General features: G+C 41.4%; 2 protein-coding genes and 1 long non-coding RNA gene across 3 annotated transcripts; 2 read left to right on the top strand and 1 right to left on the bottom strand.

The window, feature by feature from the left end:
* Positions 1-3,825: 3,825 nt before the first annotated feature.
* LOC135642797 (uncharacterized) lies at positions 3,826-4,597 on the top strand. The gene is made up of 2 exons (XR_010498070.1): positions 3,826-4,176; positions 4,289-4,597. It is a non-coding gene; the product is annotated as an uncharacterized LOC135642797 (long non-coding RNA).
* A 243-nt stretch (positions 4,598-4,840) lies between these two features.
* On the bottom strand, positions 4,841-6,486 carry LOC135642796 (zinc finger protein CONSTANS-LIKE 16-like). The gene is made up of 2 exons (XM_065159234.1): positions 5,343-6,486; positions 4,841-5,250 (listed from the first exon to the last, which is right to left on the bottom strand). Exons 1-2 carry the CDS (start codon positions 6,378-6,380, stop codon positions 5,017-5,019), a joined length of 1,272 nt encoding a protein of 423 aa, XP_065015306.1. The 5' UTR covers positions 6,381-6,486; the 3' UTR covers positions 4,841-5,016.
* Positions 6,487-18,334: 11,848 nt separating this feature from the next.
* On the top strand, positions 18,335-21,132 carry LOC135641985 (cytokinin hydroxylase-like). Its single transcript, XM_065157714.1, has 5 exons — positions 18,335-18,696; positions 18,789-19,018; positions 19,125-19,366; positions 19,718-20,093; positions 20,430-21,132. Exons 1-5 carry the CDS (start codon positions 18,411-18,413, stop codon positions 20,850-20,852), a joined length of 1,557 nt encoding a protein of 518 aa, XP_065013786.1. The 5' UTR covers positions 18,335-18,410; the 3' UTR covers positions 20,853-21,132.
* The last annotated feature ends 320 nt before the right edge of the window (positions 21,133-21,452 follow it).

Raw genomic sequence — 21,452 nt, 5'->3', positions numbered from 1 at the left:
GCCAATGACTCTAACTCTAGTATGGGGTTGGCTGAGTTGTGTTGATCCATATTGGTTCCTGCGGATCCTCCAGATGAAGGAAAAGACCATCCTTACTGCGCTAGTCTCTCAAATGCCTCATGCTACTTGAACTGGGTGGATGCTTGTTGGAGCTTTAACGAGCATCGCCTCGTAAACTTATGAAGTTTTGGGTCATTCCTCCACAAAATTTGCTCATTGACTCTTCTTTCACTTAGTTGTCACATCAAAGTAGGTTCGCATCACTTCCGTTTTTGATTGGCATTTCGTTGGGAAATGAAGCGGACAATCTACTCTCAGTAACACTGCTCACCGTTGGTGAGGATTTGACAACTATTATCTTCCATTATCTTCAAAGGGTCTTTGAATATATGCAGAGCTCCTTTGTTGGATAGATAAGAGAATTGGGGTACTCGATTTCGCCCATCCTCTTAAGAGTTGAGAAGGCAAAGGTTACTTGACTTCGCCCGCCTCCTCGAGGTTGTACTCCATGCATCGAGTTAGTTACTAGCCTTCGCTTGCTCTTTGCTCACACTTCTGAAGCACTTGAAGTGTTTGCACTCCTTGCGTTGAGTTAGTTACTGTGATTCACCTTCTCAATACCATCGAACTTCTGGAATGCAGGAAGTTTTCACCCCAACTTGGAGTGATTCTCTCATAGGTTTGGTCGCCTCTGGGATTGTACTGTCTTCTCCATCAACCTTGCCACCTACTCCACTGAGTAGCAAAGGTACAACACCGCGTACTGTCTGCTTCGTTCCTTGGTCATGCACTCTTGCCTGACTCGAAGTCCTTTATTTTCGGCTATCTTGATAAGAAGCTTGTTGACACCGGTCTTACAAAGTTTCTTGGTCTTTGCCCTTCAGTCTTGTCTCGGTACTTGAAGATTGCCTCTGCATGCTCCGCCTCCTCGGCCCCTTTCACGACCAAGTGCTCTCCCTCCATGAGAGCAAGAGATCAATGACTTTCACGGAAGTCCCGCCTCTGCGGTACCATGGCGCTGCCATGCCCATGGCCCTACTATCTGTCGCCTCGCATCTGCATCCCTTTTCTTCATGATCAATAGATATGTCTTTGTGGCACTCCTCTGAGTTCACCTTCATTCCAACTGATGCTTGATTTTGGGTAGCTAAGTCCCTCTGGACTCGTCGTCGCTTCCTCGCCCCTTTCGACCCCCTGCTTCAACACCTCTGTGTTCTCCAAGCAGCTCTCTTTGGTCGATGGAAAGACAGACTACAACTCCCATGCATGGCCTCTGCCATCACGTTGTAGGGTTTGCACCGATTCTGTTCTCCTTAGCTTCCTTGGTAGCAACGTTCGCTTACTCGACCTTGTCCTCTGACATACCGGGCTCTCTTAAGCGAATATGAGTTCTAGAGTAGTCCAACTCTCCAGCTGCTTCGATTATACCTTTGTATGATCAAGTCCCTCCCATGGGACTCACTGGTACTTGCATACGAACTTTTCCCTTGGTGGAACCCAGCCCCTATATGCTGATGACCAAGGTTTTCATCCGATGTAAAATTCGATGCACGCACGGAAGACTCGCCTCTACGGTACCATGGCCTTCACTCCTTGAATCCATAGCCCTTCTTGTCGTCGTGTTGTTCACTGAAGTGGAGCTTCCAGTAGCTCCCGATCATACCTCCATATGATCTAGTCCCTCATGGGACTTGGTTGTGTATATCGCATTGCCACGAACTATTCCACCACGATCCGCTGCACCATGTCGCCTCCTGGTGACATCTCTATTGCATTCTGATCTTTGTGGGATGAACTCGAATTGTGAACCCTTCATGTGTGGCCTCTGCCAATACATCGTTGGGTCTCTTCCACATTCGATTTTGTTCGCTCCTTTGGCAATCGACCTTCATCCACCCACTCTTGGGTCACACTTAGATGAAGCACCGCTTTAGGACAGTCCGTCGCCTAGTAACTTGATTTGCAACACTGTGGCATATTCTTCAAGAGTACCCGCCTCTGCGTCCTCTTGCCCCGTGTTAAGGCCTTCTGAACCCAACTTCACCTCCGCAAATTGAGTCACCTTAGTTCCTCCATCAAATGCTTTTCCGGGATAAGGTGCATGTGCCCAGAAGCTCCCTTCGTCTTTTATACCATGCAAGATGAGTCCGCTCCGTCAGAATGAAGGACCCATGGAACAATATGATCCTACTCTTGCCTCTGCAAGAGTTCGTGTCATTGACCTCTGTCTAAGGAAAGCACCGTGCCTCTGCTCCATGTTCCAACTTCTATGCTGGCTCCCTTCATGCGGCTTGGGTACTTCGCCAAGTTACACCCAAGTTGCTCCGCTCGTTTTTGCATTGAGTTGATGGTGGCCCTCGCGCCCACCATTCCACGGGTTAGCCCTCCCTTGAGTCTGATCTCCATATCGACTCTAAGTGTGCATTCATTTGAGTTGCTTTGGGTTGCTCCCCCACTTGATCTCGTAATACATCCACCAATGCATTCTCTCGAGCGAGATCATGCAACGACTCCTCGTCGCTTGCTCAGTCCATTGAGCTTCGTGGAGTTGTTGTTTGTTGAGGTACTCCTCCTCAACATGTGAGGTCCATCCCACATGATTCTCCCTCTGGAGAGCCGAGACTTATCCCTCCTGGATAACTATCCCGTTGGAGCAACATCTCTCTTCGTTTCGGAGACCACCATCCCCTTGGACTACTCCGATTTGCTGAACAAACTGTGCATTGTTCTGCCTCCTGCAACTTGCTAGATTGCGACTCCACGTCAATATAGCTCTCGTTACACCACTCAAGGCCTAGCAACATGCTGAACTCGTTGCACCCTTCAGCCTCCTACGTACGTATCCTTCACATGCCGAAGAGAAAGTTTCAATGCTCCATGGCGTCGAGTTTCGGTCGCCTTGGGATGGCCGCGAACATTCCATCGTCCGCATACAAGTCTATGCATGAGTACCAAATTCTTTGAATTAGCAATTCCCCTCACCTCTGTGAGCTTTGCACAACTCTTTCAATCGCTGAACAACTCATTCCACCTTGTATGGTCTCATCCTTTACCAAGCGTCTCGCTTGTCTTGAGCACCATCAAGTATAGTTGTCAACGTTGAGCCATAGCTCAAACTCAGCCATCCCAACCTTTGTGCACTCCGTATTCTTCCAAGCTTGCCTGTTCTCGTTGTGCCTCTTGCGTGAAGGGTTGGTCATTCCTCTGAATGTCAATGTCAAATGCCCGCTCCTTCGAGCGACTCCTTTTCCCTACATCTCCATGCATGTTTTCCCCCAAACGGTCGCGCATGTGCTAACTGCCCTTAACGCAGCCCCGCTAGGTCCCCCACGTTTGCACGCTAAGTGTTTCTATGAGTGCTTGTCCCGCTCTGATACCATCTGTCACGGACTTAGCTGGTTTTGCCTAAGTCGTGTGGCACCCTTGCGTGTCCGTCTGCAAAAGTCAGCCTCCCCGAAACCTCCCATGTTCCTTAGGACCCACAAAAGAGAGAACGGGTTAGAGAAAACGCCTCATTCGGGATCCACAAGCAAACATTTCCGAAAACACTTAATAGATAATGCAAATTACAAATAGACTTTACAAGCTCTGAACAGTTGCACAACAAAGGGTAAAATGATCCGTTACAGACCGAAAATCTCTCGCGCATGTCCACATGATACAACCTTTATTTACAAGCCTAAAGCGATCACAAACTTAACTAAGATGAGACTATTAAGTTTTCGATCGTCCCTCTACATGTTGTACAAAATATGAACATATCAAAAGACACGAATATACATAAGTATTGCATCAAATATACTGTTTAGAAGTTTGTTCGTAACAGTGCAGCCGTAGCAAATATTTGAAACGGAGCATGTTTGATTATTCATCAGAGGGCGATGTCATTGACAACAAAGGATGAATGCAATCTGCAATGGCTCTCACTTGATCCCCCAACGGAGAAAGACTTCATTGGCTGGGTTTGTCAAAGAGACGGGGATGGTGACATCGAGAATACTATTGGGGAAATTTATTTGGACGGAATTTTCTGTAGCCTATGCATTATCTGCTTGGACTTATCCCATGACACTGTATCTTATCCATGACTCTCATCAGCTGAAAGCATCAGCTATCTCTTCATGCTGGGGAGACTCACATCCAAGTCCTAACATATGGCCAACACTGCCGTGCAAGGTAATTGTGTTCTGAGGACAACTTAATCCATGAGAAAAACCAATGAACACCTTAAATCTCTCTTACCTTTTCTTGCTCTCAAACTTCTGACCTCTCCCTGTTCCTGATCCAGATATGTCTTCGCACTACAGTGGTTTGGATTCCCAGTTGTTTACTGGTTACCCTTGGCTGAATTGGAGGGATGATGCAATCAAGAAAAATATGACTGTAAGGGAAAAGAGAAATGTTGCGAAGTCTTATAATCTTGCTGTTTTCCAGGATGTTGTCGAGTTCTTCTTGACCTGCATGGTCGGAGCACCAATCAAGATGAAACAGACAATTGAGACCTTTCCTTCTGGTGCTTTTGCCTGTAATCCTTTATACTTTGATAAATTGAAATGGTTTGTCGCCATTTAGAAGATCTGAAAATGATGTTTGATCACCCAGAGGCTCTGCTCGAACATGTCCCTAGAAAATAGTTATCAAGGTTAAGTTGAGAGCAGAATATTCTTGTTCTTCACAATCGAGGGGCTAGCTAGAACACATTATATATATTCTATCATAAACACAGTATATTAGCAATATATCCTGGGAATGGTTTTCTCAACTCCTGTTCTTCCTTTTTTTTTTTTTTTTCTTTTTTCTTTTGAAACTATCTCATCTTTCAAATCTGAGTCCTTCCACATCAAGAAAAAGTGGATTTATTATATATCCCATCATAAAAACAATGGGCACTCAAAAACTGTCTCTTGCAGCAGAAGTGCCCAAAGACAATGATAGGGTAAAAAGAGCAGAAGTCGGTTATTAACTAAGCCGAGCACTTAGAAATTAGAAGAACTAGATTTGCTTGTAGAGGCTCTGTCAGTGAGCGAACGCTGGTCCCGGAGCTCGCTTCACGAACCGGCCCTTCATCCTCGGCCGCTTCTCGGCGTTCAGTTTCCGCACTTCGTACCGTATCTTCTTCGCGAACAGCCTCGTCCGCCGCTTCTCCCGGTACCTCGTCACCCTCGCCTGCCTCCCCACATCCGCATACCCCCCTCCGGTGTCGCTGCCATGCCCGACTCCCAGTGCGTCCGCTCCTTCCACCCACATGCCCTAAGTCCGCCAAAAACCACAGTTTTCATTTCATCGAACGCCAGAGAAACAATGCTTAAACATATTTTGGGTGATGGGAGTACTGAGCTTACCGTACAGTCATGCCAACAACTGTCTAGATTAATCTGAGGCCGCTCGCCGTCAGTCCACGGTGAAGAGCCATGGCTCGACCATGCGATTATGACCGCCTCGTAGTCGAGACTCAGTCTGGCTTTCTGTGTTACTTGTTGCTGTTCCGTGGCCACCATTATCTTCTCTTCTTCGAATTCCTCTTCTTCAGCTGTCGATGACCCTGTCCAGTTGAAGTCCAGCTCCAGCGTCTCCCTCGACATGTCGATGTCCAGCTCGACTGGGCACCCTACCGTGTCGTCCGGCTGCTCCGTCTTCAAGCGCCCTGCATCGCCCAAGCAATAGTTGACGCCGTCCTCTATAGAGTTTACGAGCCCGAGCTTCTCCATGGAGAAGGAGCCGTCGCTGACATCGAGACCGCCGCCAAGGAGGCTCTCCATGTTGGCTGCGAACTCCGCAATCTCCATATCTGACGGAAGGAAGGCGGTCAGCCTATTGGCGGTATTAATGGTTGGGGTGGACGCAGGGGTGCACTCTTGTAAATCCATCGTCGGCTTAGCTTCATTGCCGGAAGGAGCGTTTGAGTCGTCCAGAGGGGGAGGGGAGCGGAATTCCGCGAATGCCGGGTCGAACACCGGGACACAGTAGATAAGCTGCTGCTCCTCGTCCTCGGTCTCATCCAAGGATGTCTCGACGAGCTCCGGCACCGCAGTCGGATGCGCCGTCCTCGCTTCAGAGGCCGTTTTCGCATGCTGGTGCGGCCGGGGCGTCCGCGCCTTTCGCTTGAACCCCCGGAGCCAAGAGGGAGCCGAATCGTCCGAATCCACATCGGGCGCACCGGACGACGTCGCAGTTTTGAGGCGAATGCGATTATGGCGACGAGCGAGGGGGTTGGCGGAGTGGACGGAGGAGTCGCAGTTCTGGCAGAGGAAAGCGTCATCGGCCGCGCAGTACCACCGAGCGCGGCGACGTCCGCAGCCGTCGCAGGCACGTGCCGTCTTCCCGGCCACGGCGCTCGACGCCGCTACCGCGGCCGTTCGCTGCTTCTCGTATAGGCTCATTACTAGCTACAATGGTAGATTGGAGGAGATCCACAAGAACACTGTACTTGCAGCACAGAAATATCGCACGAGCGTGGCTTATATCTTCCGGAGCTGGATAAGACTAGAAGAGAAGCGAACGTTATAAAAAGGAGGAAGTCCGGGTGGGCCACCGGAGGTGCACTTTTGAGACGGTGGTGCGCTTTTCCTCACGGCCGCGGGCCTTATCCGCAACGCCATTGGCCGAGGCGAGGAAGGGCATCCGCTTCCCGGCACTCCCATTGGCCGCGGTCGAGATTTCCCTGCGGGGTCCACGAGGGGGAGCTCTCGCCCTCGCCATCGGCCCGGGACCGCAGCAATAATTCCTCGTTTGGAAGAAGGAAATCCGGCGGCGGTCCCCCGGACAAGTCGCTCAGTGTCAACGTCTCTCATGGATTGCAATCTTAAAGGTTCGATCTTTATTTCGCCATGGTGGCGACGACGACGGGCGTTTTGTTCAACGCGGAATTGCTGATTACTTCTGGATCTCTGTGTCTGCCAGAACCAATCTTATCCTCGAGGAACTGGCGAGTGCTCGAAGATGCAAATCTGTTCCAGATTTGCTAATACAGTGATCTTTGACAGAGCTCTATCTGTATCTTAATATGTATAATAAACTGCAAGGAGCATTAAAATCCAAAGATGGCTGAACAGACAGAGCTTTCAGAGGCAAAGAAGGAGGATGAGCGACTCCAGAGTACGCTCAAGACTTGTATGGGGATTTCCAGTGGGCCTCTACTGTACCTTTGTACTTTTGCGGAACAACTCTCTGTCAGAAGTGAGAATAGAGCAAGGTATTTGGAGAGCCACGATAGCTCACTGACCCACAGAATGGGCTCCTTTGTACAGATGTGACCGTTTACCTGAGGGAAAACGGGAAACAGTGATCCACTGTTGTTCATGTGTGTGAAGTAGTGGATGAACATTTTGCTGCACAAGTGCAACATGCCATCAGCTCGATTAGCTTACTTAAACTGTTTGGTGTCTGGTAATGGCATCTGCTATTTGTTTATCTGCAGAGATAAAACAAAGGTTAAACAGATGAAAACAGTCTCTTTTCAGAATTAAATGATCATGTTAATGTTAGCATCTCTGTTCCGAGATAAGAAGCTGTGCGTCAGGTATTGTTGTATGTCTGTGAACTCGTTCCATAAATGTCTCCGAAAGTGATGCAGAAATTAAAGAAAGGATGTGGCCAGATATTAAATGTCAATCATCATAACTGGGCTTCTAATCAGTCATCTCATAATGAATGGATGATGATAGATGGCGACAGACTATACCAGCCCATAAAACCCTTTTAAGGAAAGTATAATAATATATGCAGCCGATTGAACAATTTGCTGCTTGATTATCTAATTCATTAATATAATATATATTTATATAAATTTAAGATTTTTTTTTTCTTAAATCATGATAATTGATCCTTAAATAATAGATTGATTGAGAATTAGATATAAAAGGAATGTAAAATTATCATTCTAGACTTATCTCAATTATGATCCTTTATCATATCTTGGAAAATTGAGCTTTCATCAAAGTCAATCTAAGAATGAAATGATATAATTGAAATATCCTATAGGCAAGAAATTTTATGAGAGAGTTAGCTAATTGGTCAAAAGTATAGACATGAGAAACACGTAGTTAATGTGTAAAAATTTGATCTTTAACAAAGTGAAAGTCGATGACAATATATTTAATGTGAGAATAGAAAATCGAATATGAGCATAAGTAGGTGACACCAATATTATCACAGTATATTATTGGAGTGAATTGTGAGGTAACATAAGTTCTATAGTATATTGGTGACATTATTGAGTTTTAGTGGTGGATCTTGTAATTATATTATATTTCTTAAAACTATAATTGATCATATTTATTCTAAGGTACATAATGTAGACTGATGTAATTATTGTATTATTCATATTTTCCATCCAATCAGCATCAACGAAGGTATAAAAATGAAGGAATGAGTATTTATAAAGAAAATTTTCATGATTGAAAGTCTCTTTAGGATATCACATTATAGTACAAACCAAAGTGTGGTGGAAGCTATAAATTATGATAATGTATTGATTATAAATGAAATATTTATATGTGTAATAAAAAAATATTATAAGGAACAAGTATCTATCAATATTGTGGGGGATCCATAATAGGGTTATCTATTATAATCTGAGTGACTTGGTGAAGGAGGGTAGGGTGATAACTTTTTTAGCATAATATATATTTTTATCCTTGATAATAGATTTTAAATGTACTTTTTTTTGGAGATAGAATAAGTCTATAACATATGAACATTACTTCCACTTTGAAAAAAATATCTTAAGGTTCTTAGGACTTTGATGGATAATTGATCTATTAATTATGTAAGGAATAAAGAGATTTCAGATTTGGAGTTGATGAAGTCAATTGACATAAAAAAAAAAAGCTAAGTTCAATATATTAGGCTTTTGGAGATTAATGAAGTCTATAAATAACTTTTCATAATTTACAAACATAGTTTAGATATTAATTGTGGATGAAGCCAATGAGTTGCTATATAAAGATATATCAATTATCATGTAAGAAAGTATTGTTAACATCTAGTTGACGTACATCATAGCTTTAAGTGATAGTCAAACTTAAGATGAATCAAATTATTATCAATTTAACAACTAGACTTAAAGTCTTTATGAAATCAATACCTGATTATTGGTGAACATTTTTTACCATTAGACATGCTTTATATTGGTAATGGATCCATCTAGGATCTACTTAATTTGAAAGATCTACTTACACCCGATGACATTTTGTATGACATTGTGAAGCAGAGCATTATATTTCTTACATATTATTTTTGGGCTTTAATGATGCTTGTGGGTTTAGTAGGGTCGGGTAGAGAGCATAAGGTAACATAAAAATTAAGGATTTAGTATAGTTTAAAGATGTAATTTTTGGTATTTGTTGCCATGTGATGTTTAAACTCGATGGTATTATTAGGTTATGTTGATGGTATAAGAATTGGTGAAAAGTCAATGACATATGCCTCATCAAGTTAATGCACTTCGATATCACTTGTCGAGAAAAGGACAAAAATATCATTTGTGGTGTTGAGGGTATTGCTTGATGTGACCGTTTATAGAAGAGGTGAATAGGTGGATGGAGAAATATCATAAAGTAAGTTGGTGAATAGGTGGATGGAGAAATTATAGAAGAGGTGAAATATTAATAAACTAGAGTAATAGAAGAGTACATGTTTAAATGAGAACTATTGATTGATGTGGTAAGAGGTGTGCTTAAGGGGGTTTGAGGTATAATGATATGAACCCAACAATGAATGATCATTATAGTGGCTCACATTACTGAATGAGCAAGATTTTAGAAGGAAAATATAGACTCAACAAAAATAATATTATGTGATACAAAGATCTTATAAGTTTGAGGATCAAAATACTAAAAAATATTATTTTCAAGGGAGTACCTAATGAAAATACATAAATCTTGATGTTAAATTATGTAAAGCATAGAGATGTAGCAAGGGATAACATAAATAATCAATTACTTTAAGTTTTTAAATATTTAAAATTTTATAAAATAATTTTTTAAATTATGACTTGTGTTATAAGATTGGGATGAGCATACAATTAATGAGGTAGATCATAATTTATAACAATACTAACCAAAAGATTAATGGTACGAAGGTTTAGTGTAGGAGAGTGAGACCAATTTCAATTATGTGTTGGTGCTCATTCGGGAGAGTTAACTAGTTGAGATGTGTATGATGATGACTTGAGATATTGTATATCACATGATGAGGGATAACATGTTAAAGCTTAATATTCACCTCTCTATTAGTATAAACTATTTTAATGGTAGATTGAAAGAAATTTTTGATCATCTTTCTAAAATGAGTAAAGACCAAGGTAACTATTATTGAATAAAGGATGATGGATGACTAAGACGACGATGTCACATATAGATTAGAGTAGCAATTGAAGCAAAAGTGATTAGCTAGGTGATTTGTGGAGCTAACAGCCACTTGTATATATTATCTTTATTCTTGCCTCAAACTAAGGATACTCAATTGCTCAAATCTTTTACAAGAAATAAGTCATAACAGAACTCAATAGAAGTGTTATTTTATTTACAGAATTGAGAGATATAAAAAATATTTCTTTTGATATGAAATGCATATAAAATATCATCAAGTGTACAAATATTCATGTGTAAATTAAGTGTCATAAAACCAGTGTAAATGATAGGGATTCCATTATCATCACTAATGAGAATGTCTTTATTACCACCCTAGTTGAAGTGGATAGATTCTATAAGTCAAAGTTGATATTATGTGAAGCACCCGAATCGATAATATAATTAGTTGAATAAGTAGTCAGATTAGTCATAATATTTGCTTGAGGCTAATTAGGTATGTGATTGGACTTTAGTTAGGAATGACACATATTGATTGTCTGATCAATCTTATCACATAGTTGATAGACGACTTTTCAGTGACTATAGTAGTTATTAAGGTGTCATGCTTCTTAGTAATGGTAGTATTTGGAGTTACTTCTTGAGTTGAAATGACCACAATGATTAGTAGGTTGGTAGTAGAGTGATGGATGATGATTGGGTTACCCACATGTCCATAATGCATCTTGTTTTTCTTATTGTTTTGATTGTTTTAGTTTTCTTTGCCTTTAGATCTTTTTAGAGACTTATGATTGCAAATCTGATCATTTTTTCTTCTTGTTTCATATAGGTTTTATGATTAAGTAGTTTGTTACATAGTTCTTAAAAAAATATCGATGAATCACATGCTCGAATAGTAATTATCAATTCTTTGTATTCATTTCCTAAGTTGAGAGTGTGAACGATGACTTCTTCGGTACTTAGAAGATGACTCGTTAAAACTAAGTCAACTACAATAACCTATAGAGTTTGCATGTAATAAAAAATAGTAATCCCTTGTTGAGTGGTTTTCATAACTTAGAATGTGAGTGCGAGAGCGATTGATTTATAATTTTGACCATAGTTATACTTTTGTGTTATAAGAAAAAATTGATGATGCTATGGAGCTAATGATTGAAGTTTGGATAGATTGCAGAATAAGACGATCTTAACATAACCATAACATGTGATCAGGATTTATCATTAAGTTTATTTCTCTAAGTATTTGAATCTTTTCGGATGGAGAAGGAAAAGATCTATTGATGTAGCCCACTAAATTATATCCAAATAGAAGATTAGTAGATATGAGCATGATAGATTATGAAAAACTATTATTTTCAGATAAAATAACAATCGAAGCATCAAAACTTGAGAAAAAAGAAATGTTGATAATAAGTGTTGTCTAAAAAAGAGACTGATTAGAACTATATAAGTAATCACAAGAGATACCATAAGTTGTTAATGCTATTGTTGAAAAAAGATGACTTCCTTGCACTACATTTAGTGTTGTGACAATTACGGTTGTTGATCCTAGATAGCAAATGGAGGATGACACTAATTATATCTAATCAAATCTAGAGTAGATCATATCTATGTTAGATCAAGCGAATCTATTATGATGAAGTCGCCTTTGATGTCTTTCTTCTAATAAGATCTAACCTAACTGATATGATAAGAATAGATAATTTAGGAAGTCTTTATCTACTTTGTTTCGTGCCTGATGTAGTAGATCAGATGATTTAAAACGAAGTTGGTCAAAGGGTGCAACTAGCCTTCAATCTTTGGTTGTAGACGTAAACATAAGTTGCTATTGCTGTTGTAGTAGCTACAAAGTAGTAAGAAAAGGTGGGATCACATACAAGCATAGCACTTTAAGTATAACAATGTTCTACTAGCGGAAGATCAAATTGTTAGGATCGAGAGCACTAAGAGGGGGGGGGTGAATTAGTGCAGCGGAAATCTTATATTAATTTAAAAACCAAAAGCTGCGTTCGTTCAAAAACTATTATGATGCAAAAGCAAATTCGCAGTTTGTATCTAGGTGCAGTTTGCGTCTAAGCGCAGATTGCGTTTAAGCGCAGTTTTGCGTCTAAGCGCAGTTTTGCGTCTAAACTCAGATTTACGTCTAAATGCAGATTTACGTCTAAACGCAGATTTACGTCTAAACGTAGATTTACGTCTAAACGCAGATTTACGTCTAAACGCAGTTTTACGTCTAAACGCAGATTTACGTCTAAACGCAGTTTTACGTCTAAACGCAGATTTACGTCTAAATGCAGATTTACGTCTAAACTTTGAAACTCGTTTGTATACTCGCAGAAGGCAGTATGCAGTTGAAATCAAGATGTAAACGTGAACTGAAATCTGACGATTGAGCGAGGAAAGCCGATTTACGTCTGAATGCAGTTTTACGTCTAAATGTTGAAACTCGTTCGTAAAATCACAGAGGACAGATTGCAGTTATTAATAGGATAAAAATGTAAGCGTAAACTGCAAAAAAGGCTCGTTCGTAAAAGCACGAAAAACAGTTCTGCAGAATCAAACGTAAACGTAAACTGTACTGTATGAAAATATGAGTTTACGTCTGAGTGCAGATTTGGAAGAACAGCACTTAGAATTTGTTCGTGAAAGCGCAGAGAGCAGTAGTGATGAGGGAGGTTTGCAGTAATGATAAAGTGCTCGAAAATAAACGCAAACCAGAGATTTAGAGTGGTTCGGTCAGCCTTGACCTACTCCACTTTTGGCTTCCTCCACCGATGAGGTTGCCGACGTCAACTAGGTGCCTTCCTTCAATGGGCGAAGGCCAAACTTCCCTCTTACAATTTCTCTCCTTTTGACAGGCTTAGGAGACAACCTTTACAGACCTTTCTCTCCTCACTTTACAATTGAAAACTTGAAGAACAGAAGGAGGAGACTTAAAGGCTTTACAACACTTTTGAGCTCTTAGAATCACAGAAAAGATCAAGATTTCGGTATATGTCTGTATCTTTTCAGTGCTGAATGGGTGGGGTATTTATAGGCCCCAACCCAATTCAAAATTCGAGCTCAAAACGATCAAATCGATCAAATCCCAGAATTCTGGGATCAGGCGGTTGCACCTCTCAACTGGAGAGGTGGCACCGCCTGGCAGAGCTCGAAGACTGAGCTCAGCCGATTGCTCTTCTCTGCCAGAGCTCGAAGACTGAGCTCGATGGTTGCATCACCTGGCAGAGCTCGAAGACTGAGCTTGGTGGTTGCATCACCTGGCAGAGCTCGAAATCTGAGCTCGGTGGTTGCATCACCTGGGAGAGCTCCAAACTAAGCTCAGGCTGATGCACCTCTCTGCCAGAGCTCGAAGACTGAGCTTGGTGAATGCATCACCTGGCAGAGCTCGAGACTTAGCTCAGGCTGATGCACCTCTCTGCCAGAGCTCGAAGACTGAGCTCGGTGGTTGCATCGCCTGGCAGAGCTCGAAACTTGAGCTCTGGCGGTGCAACCTCTTGGCTGGGGCGGTTGCACCTCCCAACCCCACAGCCCAGGCGGTTGCACCTCCTGGCTGGGGCGGTTGCACCTCTCAACCCCACAGCCCAGGCGGTTGCACCTCCTGGCTGGGGCGGTTGCACCTCCTGGTGCAATCTGGGTCCGAATGGTTCACTCCATTCGGCCCACTTTGAATCTTTTCAGGGGCCCAATTGCCCCAAGATTAAGCTAATGGGATCACCTCCCATTTTCATGCTTAATCATCGTGCTAACTACGATTAACTCTAAGACAATTTCTGCAGCTTTGCTCCAATGCGTCAATCGCTTCTTCCGGCGAGTTTCCGGCCAACTTCCGTCGATCAACCGATAACCCTCGGTGATCCTTCTGCGGACATCCGGCATACTCCTGGACTTGCGACGATCCACTTGGCGAGTTCCGACGAGCTTCGCTTGGCAAGCTTCTGGACTTCTCGGATCTGTTCACGCTGAACCTCCGACGACCGTCCGAACTTCCGTCGAACTCTCGAACTCCCAACGTGATCCTGATCTTGACTCCGGGGCAACACCTGCTGCTTGTCTTACTCTTTATCGTAGTTAATCCTGCACACTTATCTCAACACATAGATTAGATAACAAATGACAATTGACTTCATCATCAAAACCCGAGATTCAACACAAATCAAATAAAATAAAAAAAATCAAGACGAAAAAAATTATATTAAACTTCTAAAAAAGAAAAACAAGACTCTTAGACTTCAGCTTTATAAGCTTGAATACTTGAGGTTTGGATTGATTTAAACATGTATATATTACCTATTTATAGATATAAAATATAAAAGTTCCTAATATTTATAATTCTATTTAATCTTAGTTAAAAGATAAGACATCAATTTGAAATATTTCAAAATATATTTTAACTTTTTAAACTAAGAATTATTTATCCCTATAATTCTATCTAATTTTATTTAAAATAAAAAAATATTAATTTATGATATTTCAAAAATATACTTTGATTTCTTAACAGAGAAATCATGGGTAGGGAGGAGGCTTTACTTTGTAACAATAACGATCGTAAATCAGTAAGGAAAGCACAAATTGAGAGGAGGAATCGGTGAGTAAGAGAAATTTTTGTTAAAGTAGAATAGCAAGAAAGAAGATGATGTTATAGTTGCATGTGTAAATCAAAGAAATAGTTTTCGATGAGAAAATGAAGCTTGATCCCTAGCATTGTGCCGGAGTTATATGTTGTTTGTGAAGTAGAGCATAGATTTGCTTGCTAGAAGAAGCCCATGATGAGAGACGTTGATGTCCCAAAACAATAAAGGATGAAGAAATCACTTCCCCAACTGAGGAAATGCTAAGATAACTCCGTTGAAGAATAGGAGAAAGAGAAAATCTTACTTCAAAATAAGAAGGCTCCAATACCACGAAGAATATCATGATAATCTAAGATAATTTAATTTATACAGATTTGAGGGAGAATTTTTTTTTCAATTATATGCTCAAATCATGCACATATATCATAGTAATTAATTCTCGAATCATATAGATTGACTGTGGATTAAAATACATAATAAATATAAAATTATCATTCTATATTTATCTTTAATCCGTCCAACTTTTAATTTTTTTAAATTGCATGTTAGAGAGCATCAACAGCATTGCTATCAAAATTTAATCCGAAAACGAACTGCAAATTAACTTAGCTATGAGGAATCTAACAGCCAGTGGAGTTGGAACATCCCACTGGTTTCTTCACAAGCATCTTCCATGATGCCACACCGAGAACACGAACTGCATGTTTTAGCTGCACGGATATTCTGCATTCCTTGAACTCGGAGAGGAGGGCAGAGTGTACAGCAGATTTGGGACGTCGATGTCGATGTCGACGTCGAGCCCATGCTGTGGCTGAGCAAGACGATGGATTTGCATAGACGTCTGCGCGTAGCCAGTCACCAAATGAGTCGAGTAGATCTTGGCCCTATTTTAGCGGTGTCAGCATCCGTGAGAGTGACTTGGCTTGGTGGCATCCCATGATTTCCCAATCTTCGGAGCAAGACGCCTTTGCTCCGACCTCTGTCAGCATGGGCTCCTCCTCTTTATCCAAGTGCCTTTGGGTCCCCATCGAGTTTTGCTCGGTTCGTCGGAGGTACATGCTAATATAGAAGCACCAGAACAGCACCACTTAAGCCACGAGTGTGGAAGGGCGTCCAAAAGTGTGATGTGCACGAGCCGATTGTGACTCGAGTTGTGACATGACTCGGTGCTCACTTACAAAAAATTGCACATTAAATCAAATTGCTTCTCTAATAAATCCAAAACAAATTGAGTCAAGATAATGTTTTGCGTAAATAGATACAATATGCTCTTATGAAATCTCTGGTGATGTCATGGGAAAGCCACAAATAGATTCAAATGTTGCTATTTATAAGAAATTGAATGTATCCGTGTCAGCATTTGGTACGCTATTTAATATAATTTAATTTTTTTTATAAAAATAAATATAAATAAAATATAACAATTATAATTGAATAATTGTATTCATAGTACGATTTACACTTTGGTTTATTGAAAAGAGTGAAATAATGAATTATCAAAATTTTCTTTTATTTCATAAATAATTATTTTTTTAACCTATGCCAATTTGATTTTGTTTTAAATATTTAGACCAAATATTCTTATGGCGAAAAAGAATGTTTCAATGGGTTGATTCTTCCGTACCTCTCTCACCATTAAATTGTTCCAAATTCTCTCTAAAACACAAAGAATATTAAAAATCTAAAAAAAATTAACAGTTGGAAGGAACATATTCTACGTAGAATTCAAAAACCAGATATAGGTGTTCAGAATAACGACGCATCCTAAGAAAGATATGGATGGAACCAATTCCATTGGGTGTTTCCAAATTGGTGAAACGCATTGAGAATTACCGGAAAACAATAATAATAATAATAATAAGTAATTGTTGACGTGATTTATATTAAATTATTTTGAATTTTATTTATTTTAATTTTAAGGCAACAGGTATTTCTTTGTGTTGTATTTATTATAAGCCATAATGACTTATAGCGAAGCTAAAGAAGGATTATAGTAACAACAATGATCCAAGTACATAAAATTAATAAGCCATGTATTATCAAGTTCATTCCTGTGAAGCAAGGTTATTGCTGCAATATTCGTTGTTTGAATGGATGCAAGATTTAATACAAAAAGAAAAAATTAAAGATTAATTTATCTTTGTATAATATATATTTTAAAAAATATATAATATAATATGTAAAAAAGTTAGGTTATTAATGCACTTGATATTATAACACCTTAAAAGATTAAGATTAACTTATAAAGATACGAGTATAGTATTATTAATTTTAGTTTAAGTATTTTGATCAGTCGTTTAGACCAAACGAAATTAATAGATCAATTAACCCATTCTGACAAATATATTTTTGAAAAATAATTTATAATATGAATATATAATTTTATTTTTTCTATAATATAACGAAACTCATAACTTATTTAGAGATATAATCTACACACATCAAATATTTATAGTAAAAAACTGCTGATTAAAGGTAAACACCTCCTCAAGTAAAGCAAAATGCTTACATTTAACTCATAAAGAAATGCATGGAACTATGAGTTAATAGTCCAAAGCAAGATATTCTAATGCTGTTACCGGTCACCTTGGAAAAGAAGGATAAATAAATCAGTAAAGAGTATTTATGTGCAAAAGCCATGACTTTTTAGAGGGAGGTGAGGAAGAAATGCAGTTCCTAAGCATGCCATCACATTTAGAACAATGGCATGCCAAAGCATTCCCACTTCTGTTCCATATGCCATGTATGAAAGCCCACTGAGCCTTGATCCAATAATTCAAAGTGTAGATGCACATCCAAAGCAGATTAAGAAACAAAAGGGAAGTGTTGTTAGACTGGCTTGGGCATGGGCAAGACCAAATCAATTGGATGGGAGAAGAGATTTAGTAAGGACTAGTACTAGAGAAGGTGGGTGTGAACTGTACACATAGAACACCTTTTAATTTTAATTTATTTTTTTTACTTAATGGATGTGATTGGCACTTTACATGAACTGTGCCAAGAATACATCTATCAGCCTTTCCATGGATATCTATTCAACTGCATGCAGTGAACACAATATTTAAGTTAAAAATGTTCCTTATCTTAACATTGTTTTCTTCTTTTTTAGACTTCTTTTTGAGGTTTGAGTGGAAGCACAGATGCTTTCAGCATGGCCCTTTTGTTTACCAAATTGGTTTTTGTCAAAGAACAGAATATGAAAGTGAGTATCAAAATCCATGGTCATAACTTATCTTTTGAAAATTCTCAAGATCTTTTTCACTTCTTTATTGAATTTTTACTCCTGCTTCTTATTCCTCAAGCATTTTAAGTGGCTTGCAGCAGGAGGATCCTTGCAGATAACTCTTCTACTCTTTTAGCCAAATTGCATTGAAGCATGCAACTCTTCTACACATTGCATTTTCTAGTTAAAGGAATCAACCACTGGGGTTTATATAAAGAGAACCACTGACGGTCTCAGTGGCCATAACACCTCCCGTCTACCTCCTTGGCCGCATCCCCTCTTTCTCTCTTTAAGGCTTTGAAGATGGTGTTCATGGCGCTCATGATACTGATACCGGGCGCGGTCGTTCTGTCCTTGTTGCTGAGAGCAGTATGGATCACCATCTCTTGCTACTACTTGACTCCCAAGCGCATCAGGAGAGCGATGGCGGAGCAAGGAGTTCACGGCCCCGACCCACGCTTCCTTGTCGGAAATCTAAAAGACATAGCCGTCCTCGTCAAGAAGACTACCTCCGATGACATGGAGGTGATAGGTCACGACATCGTCGGCCGCCTCATGCCCCATTACGTCCTCTGGTCCAAAATCTACGGTGCGTAGCTCTCTTTGTTTTGTGCTTGAACTCATTTCATGCACGCAAAGTTTCACCAGCATCTTCTCTAACCGAAGCTTTTCGTTTTTTAGGCAAGAGGTTCATGTACTGGTACGGCAGCGAGCCGAGGTTGTGCTTGACGGAGACCAACATGATCAAGGAGCTCCTCTCATCCAAATATGTGCAGATCACCGGCAGGTCTTGGCTCCAACAGCAAGGATCCAAGCACTTCGTAGGGCAGGGCTTGTTGATGGCTAATGGCCACAGCTGGTTCCACCAGCGCCGCATCGTGTCTCCGGCATTCATGGCAGACAGATTGAAAGTACGCGATCCCCTGTGTGTCATCTCGATTTCGTTATTTGAACGGGTCAATCTTCTTTTTGTACCAACTCGACTTACCGCTACTTGACTATAATGTCATAACCCAGAGCCATGCCGGTTACATGGTGACCTGCACGAAGACAATGATCAAATCCATGCATGATGCCATCGCGACCGGCGACGACGAGGTGGAGATCGGAGGCTACTTGACTCGCCTTACCGGAGATATAATATCCCGGACCGAGTTCGATAGCAGCTACGAGAAAGGCAAGCAGATTTTCCAGCTTCTTGAGAGATTGCAGAGCCTCACTGCTCTATCGAGCCGCTACTTGTGGATTCCCGGCAGCAGGTGACTCAGATTTTACCAACTTATTCAAAGAATGAATGGTTTCGCATCCACGTGCGATGTTCTTCTTCCTCTTCTTCTTCTTCTTCTTCTTCTTCTTCTTCTTCTTCTTCTTCTTCTTCTTCTTCTTCTTCTTCTTCTTTCATCATCTTCTTCTTTTCTTACTTAATATTCCCTCCATCCCTGGCATGTCCACAGCTGTCGGTTGGTTTTCGACATGAGCACAGATTTCGAGGCCTGCATGATTCGAACAACTGGCCTCTTCGTGTTGTGGAATCACCATATTGTTAATTCAATTGGATTTGTTCTTTTCCGCACATTGACTGATTGCACATCTAATTTTTTGTGTTGCAGGTTCCTTCCCAGTAGGTTCCGGAGGGAGATCAAACAGATGAAGGTAAGAGTGGAGAGGCTGCTGATGGAGATCATACAGAGCAGCAAAGATGGCGTCGAGATAGGGAGGAGTTCATCGTACGGTAGAGGCCTTCTGGGTATGCTGCTGTCGGAGGCCCAGAAGAAGAGGGAGGGATTTAGCTACAGCCTTCCGCTGGTGATGGACGAGTGCAAGACCTTCTTCTTCGCGGGGCACGAGACCTCGGCGCTGCTCCTCACATGGACTGTCATGCTCCTCGCCACGAACCCGACATGGCAAGAGCGAGCGCGTGCAGAGGTTGCGCAAGTTTGTGGGGACGACCCACCCTCATCGGAGCATCTCCCAAAGCTCACACTGGTAAGCAATTCCACGTCCAGGCATGACCAAGAAAAAGCAATTCACATATAAAATATCAGATGAAGTCCATCCGATGACTCATAATGATGATAACGAGATCCGGCCAATCATATAATGATCATCACGTAGCTGCGGTCACCGAATTTAACTGCAATGAATTCCACCTTAATCATCACGTAGAGCATAAAGTATTCGTTGATATGGGATCAGTGGACTTGTGGCCGCACAACGGTTTGACCAGAGGACCACTATAGCTGTGTCAATGACGACTCGCAACGATGCATACCCGTCTGCTTTCTGTTTATAACTACGTTGCATGATCTTTGTTCTTTGCAGTTAACTATGATCATTAACGAGTCATTGAGGCTGTACCCTCCTGCAACCCTTCTACCGAGGATGGCGTTCGAGGATATAAGGCTGGGGGACCTTCACATTCCCAAGGGACTGTCCATTTGGATCCCGGTGCTGGCGATCCACCACGACGCGACAATCTGGGGCGAGGATGTGCATGAGTTCAACCCAGAGAGGTTCGCCGGTAGATCCTTTGCTCTGACTCGCCACTTCCTGCCGTTCGCCTCCGGACCTCGCAACTGCGTCGGGCAGGCCTACGCCATGATGGAAGCTAAGATAATCCTGGCCATGCTTCTCTCCAGCTTCAGCTTCGCCATCTCCAATAATTACCGGCACGCGCCGATCAACGTCCTCACCTTGAAGCCAAAGTATGGCGTCCCCGTCCACTTGAGACCCCTCAGGCACTGATCTTCCTACCGAGACATCCCTTTTCCGTTTTCTTCCAACGAGAGTCGTATTAAGGACTTCGAGGGACATGCTTTTTGAGGAGGACCAGAAGATGAGAAGAATATGATGCAAAAATAATGTGCCAAGCATTCTGAATGCCCAGTCGCCTTCAGTAAGTCGCTGAAGTCCGCAGGCACAGGTTTTTCATGCTACCGAGCGTGACCAAGTGTATCATAAGGCAAATTGCAATGTACTGGATATGCTTCTTATAGTTTTTTAAGGAAAGGTATGTGGATGGATATGATTCATTGGTGTCCGATGAGAACTTTGGCAGGTTGGCCTACCTCTCAAAAGGAGACGGGAATGTGAAACGCCATTGATTGTTGCAAAGCAAGTGCAGCAACTAGTTGACAAGTTCCCCCATGTATGTGAGAGAATTTGATTCATGTTGTCAGCCCCTCTCATTATGCTTAGCTTTGAACTGGGAAGGTAGAAAGCATCAGGGGGCCCATCTCTTTAAGCTAAGATGCCCACTATCACCAAGTAGCTAATGATTTCATGAGCAAAATAAAATTCTTGGTCCTAAAAAGATTGTCTTCTCGGTTGATGAACAAACTAGTG

This window comes from Musa acuminata, chromosome BXJ3-7, assembly GCF_036884655.1.
Source record: "Musa acuminata AAA Group cultivar baxijiao chromosome BXJ3-7, Cavendish_Baxijiao_AAA, whole genome shotgun sequence".
NCBI classification, from domain to species: domain Eukaryota; kingdom Viridiplantae; phylum Streptophyta; class Magnoliopsida; order Zingiberales; family Musaceae; genus Musa; species Musa acuminata.
This window is presented reverse-complemented; position numbering and strand designations above follow the sequence as displayed.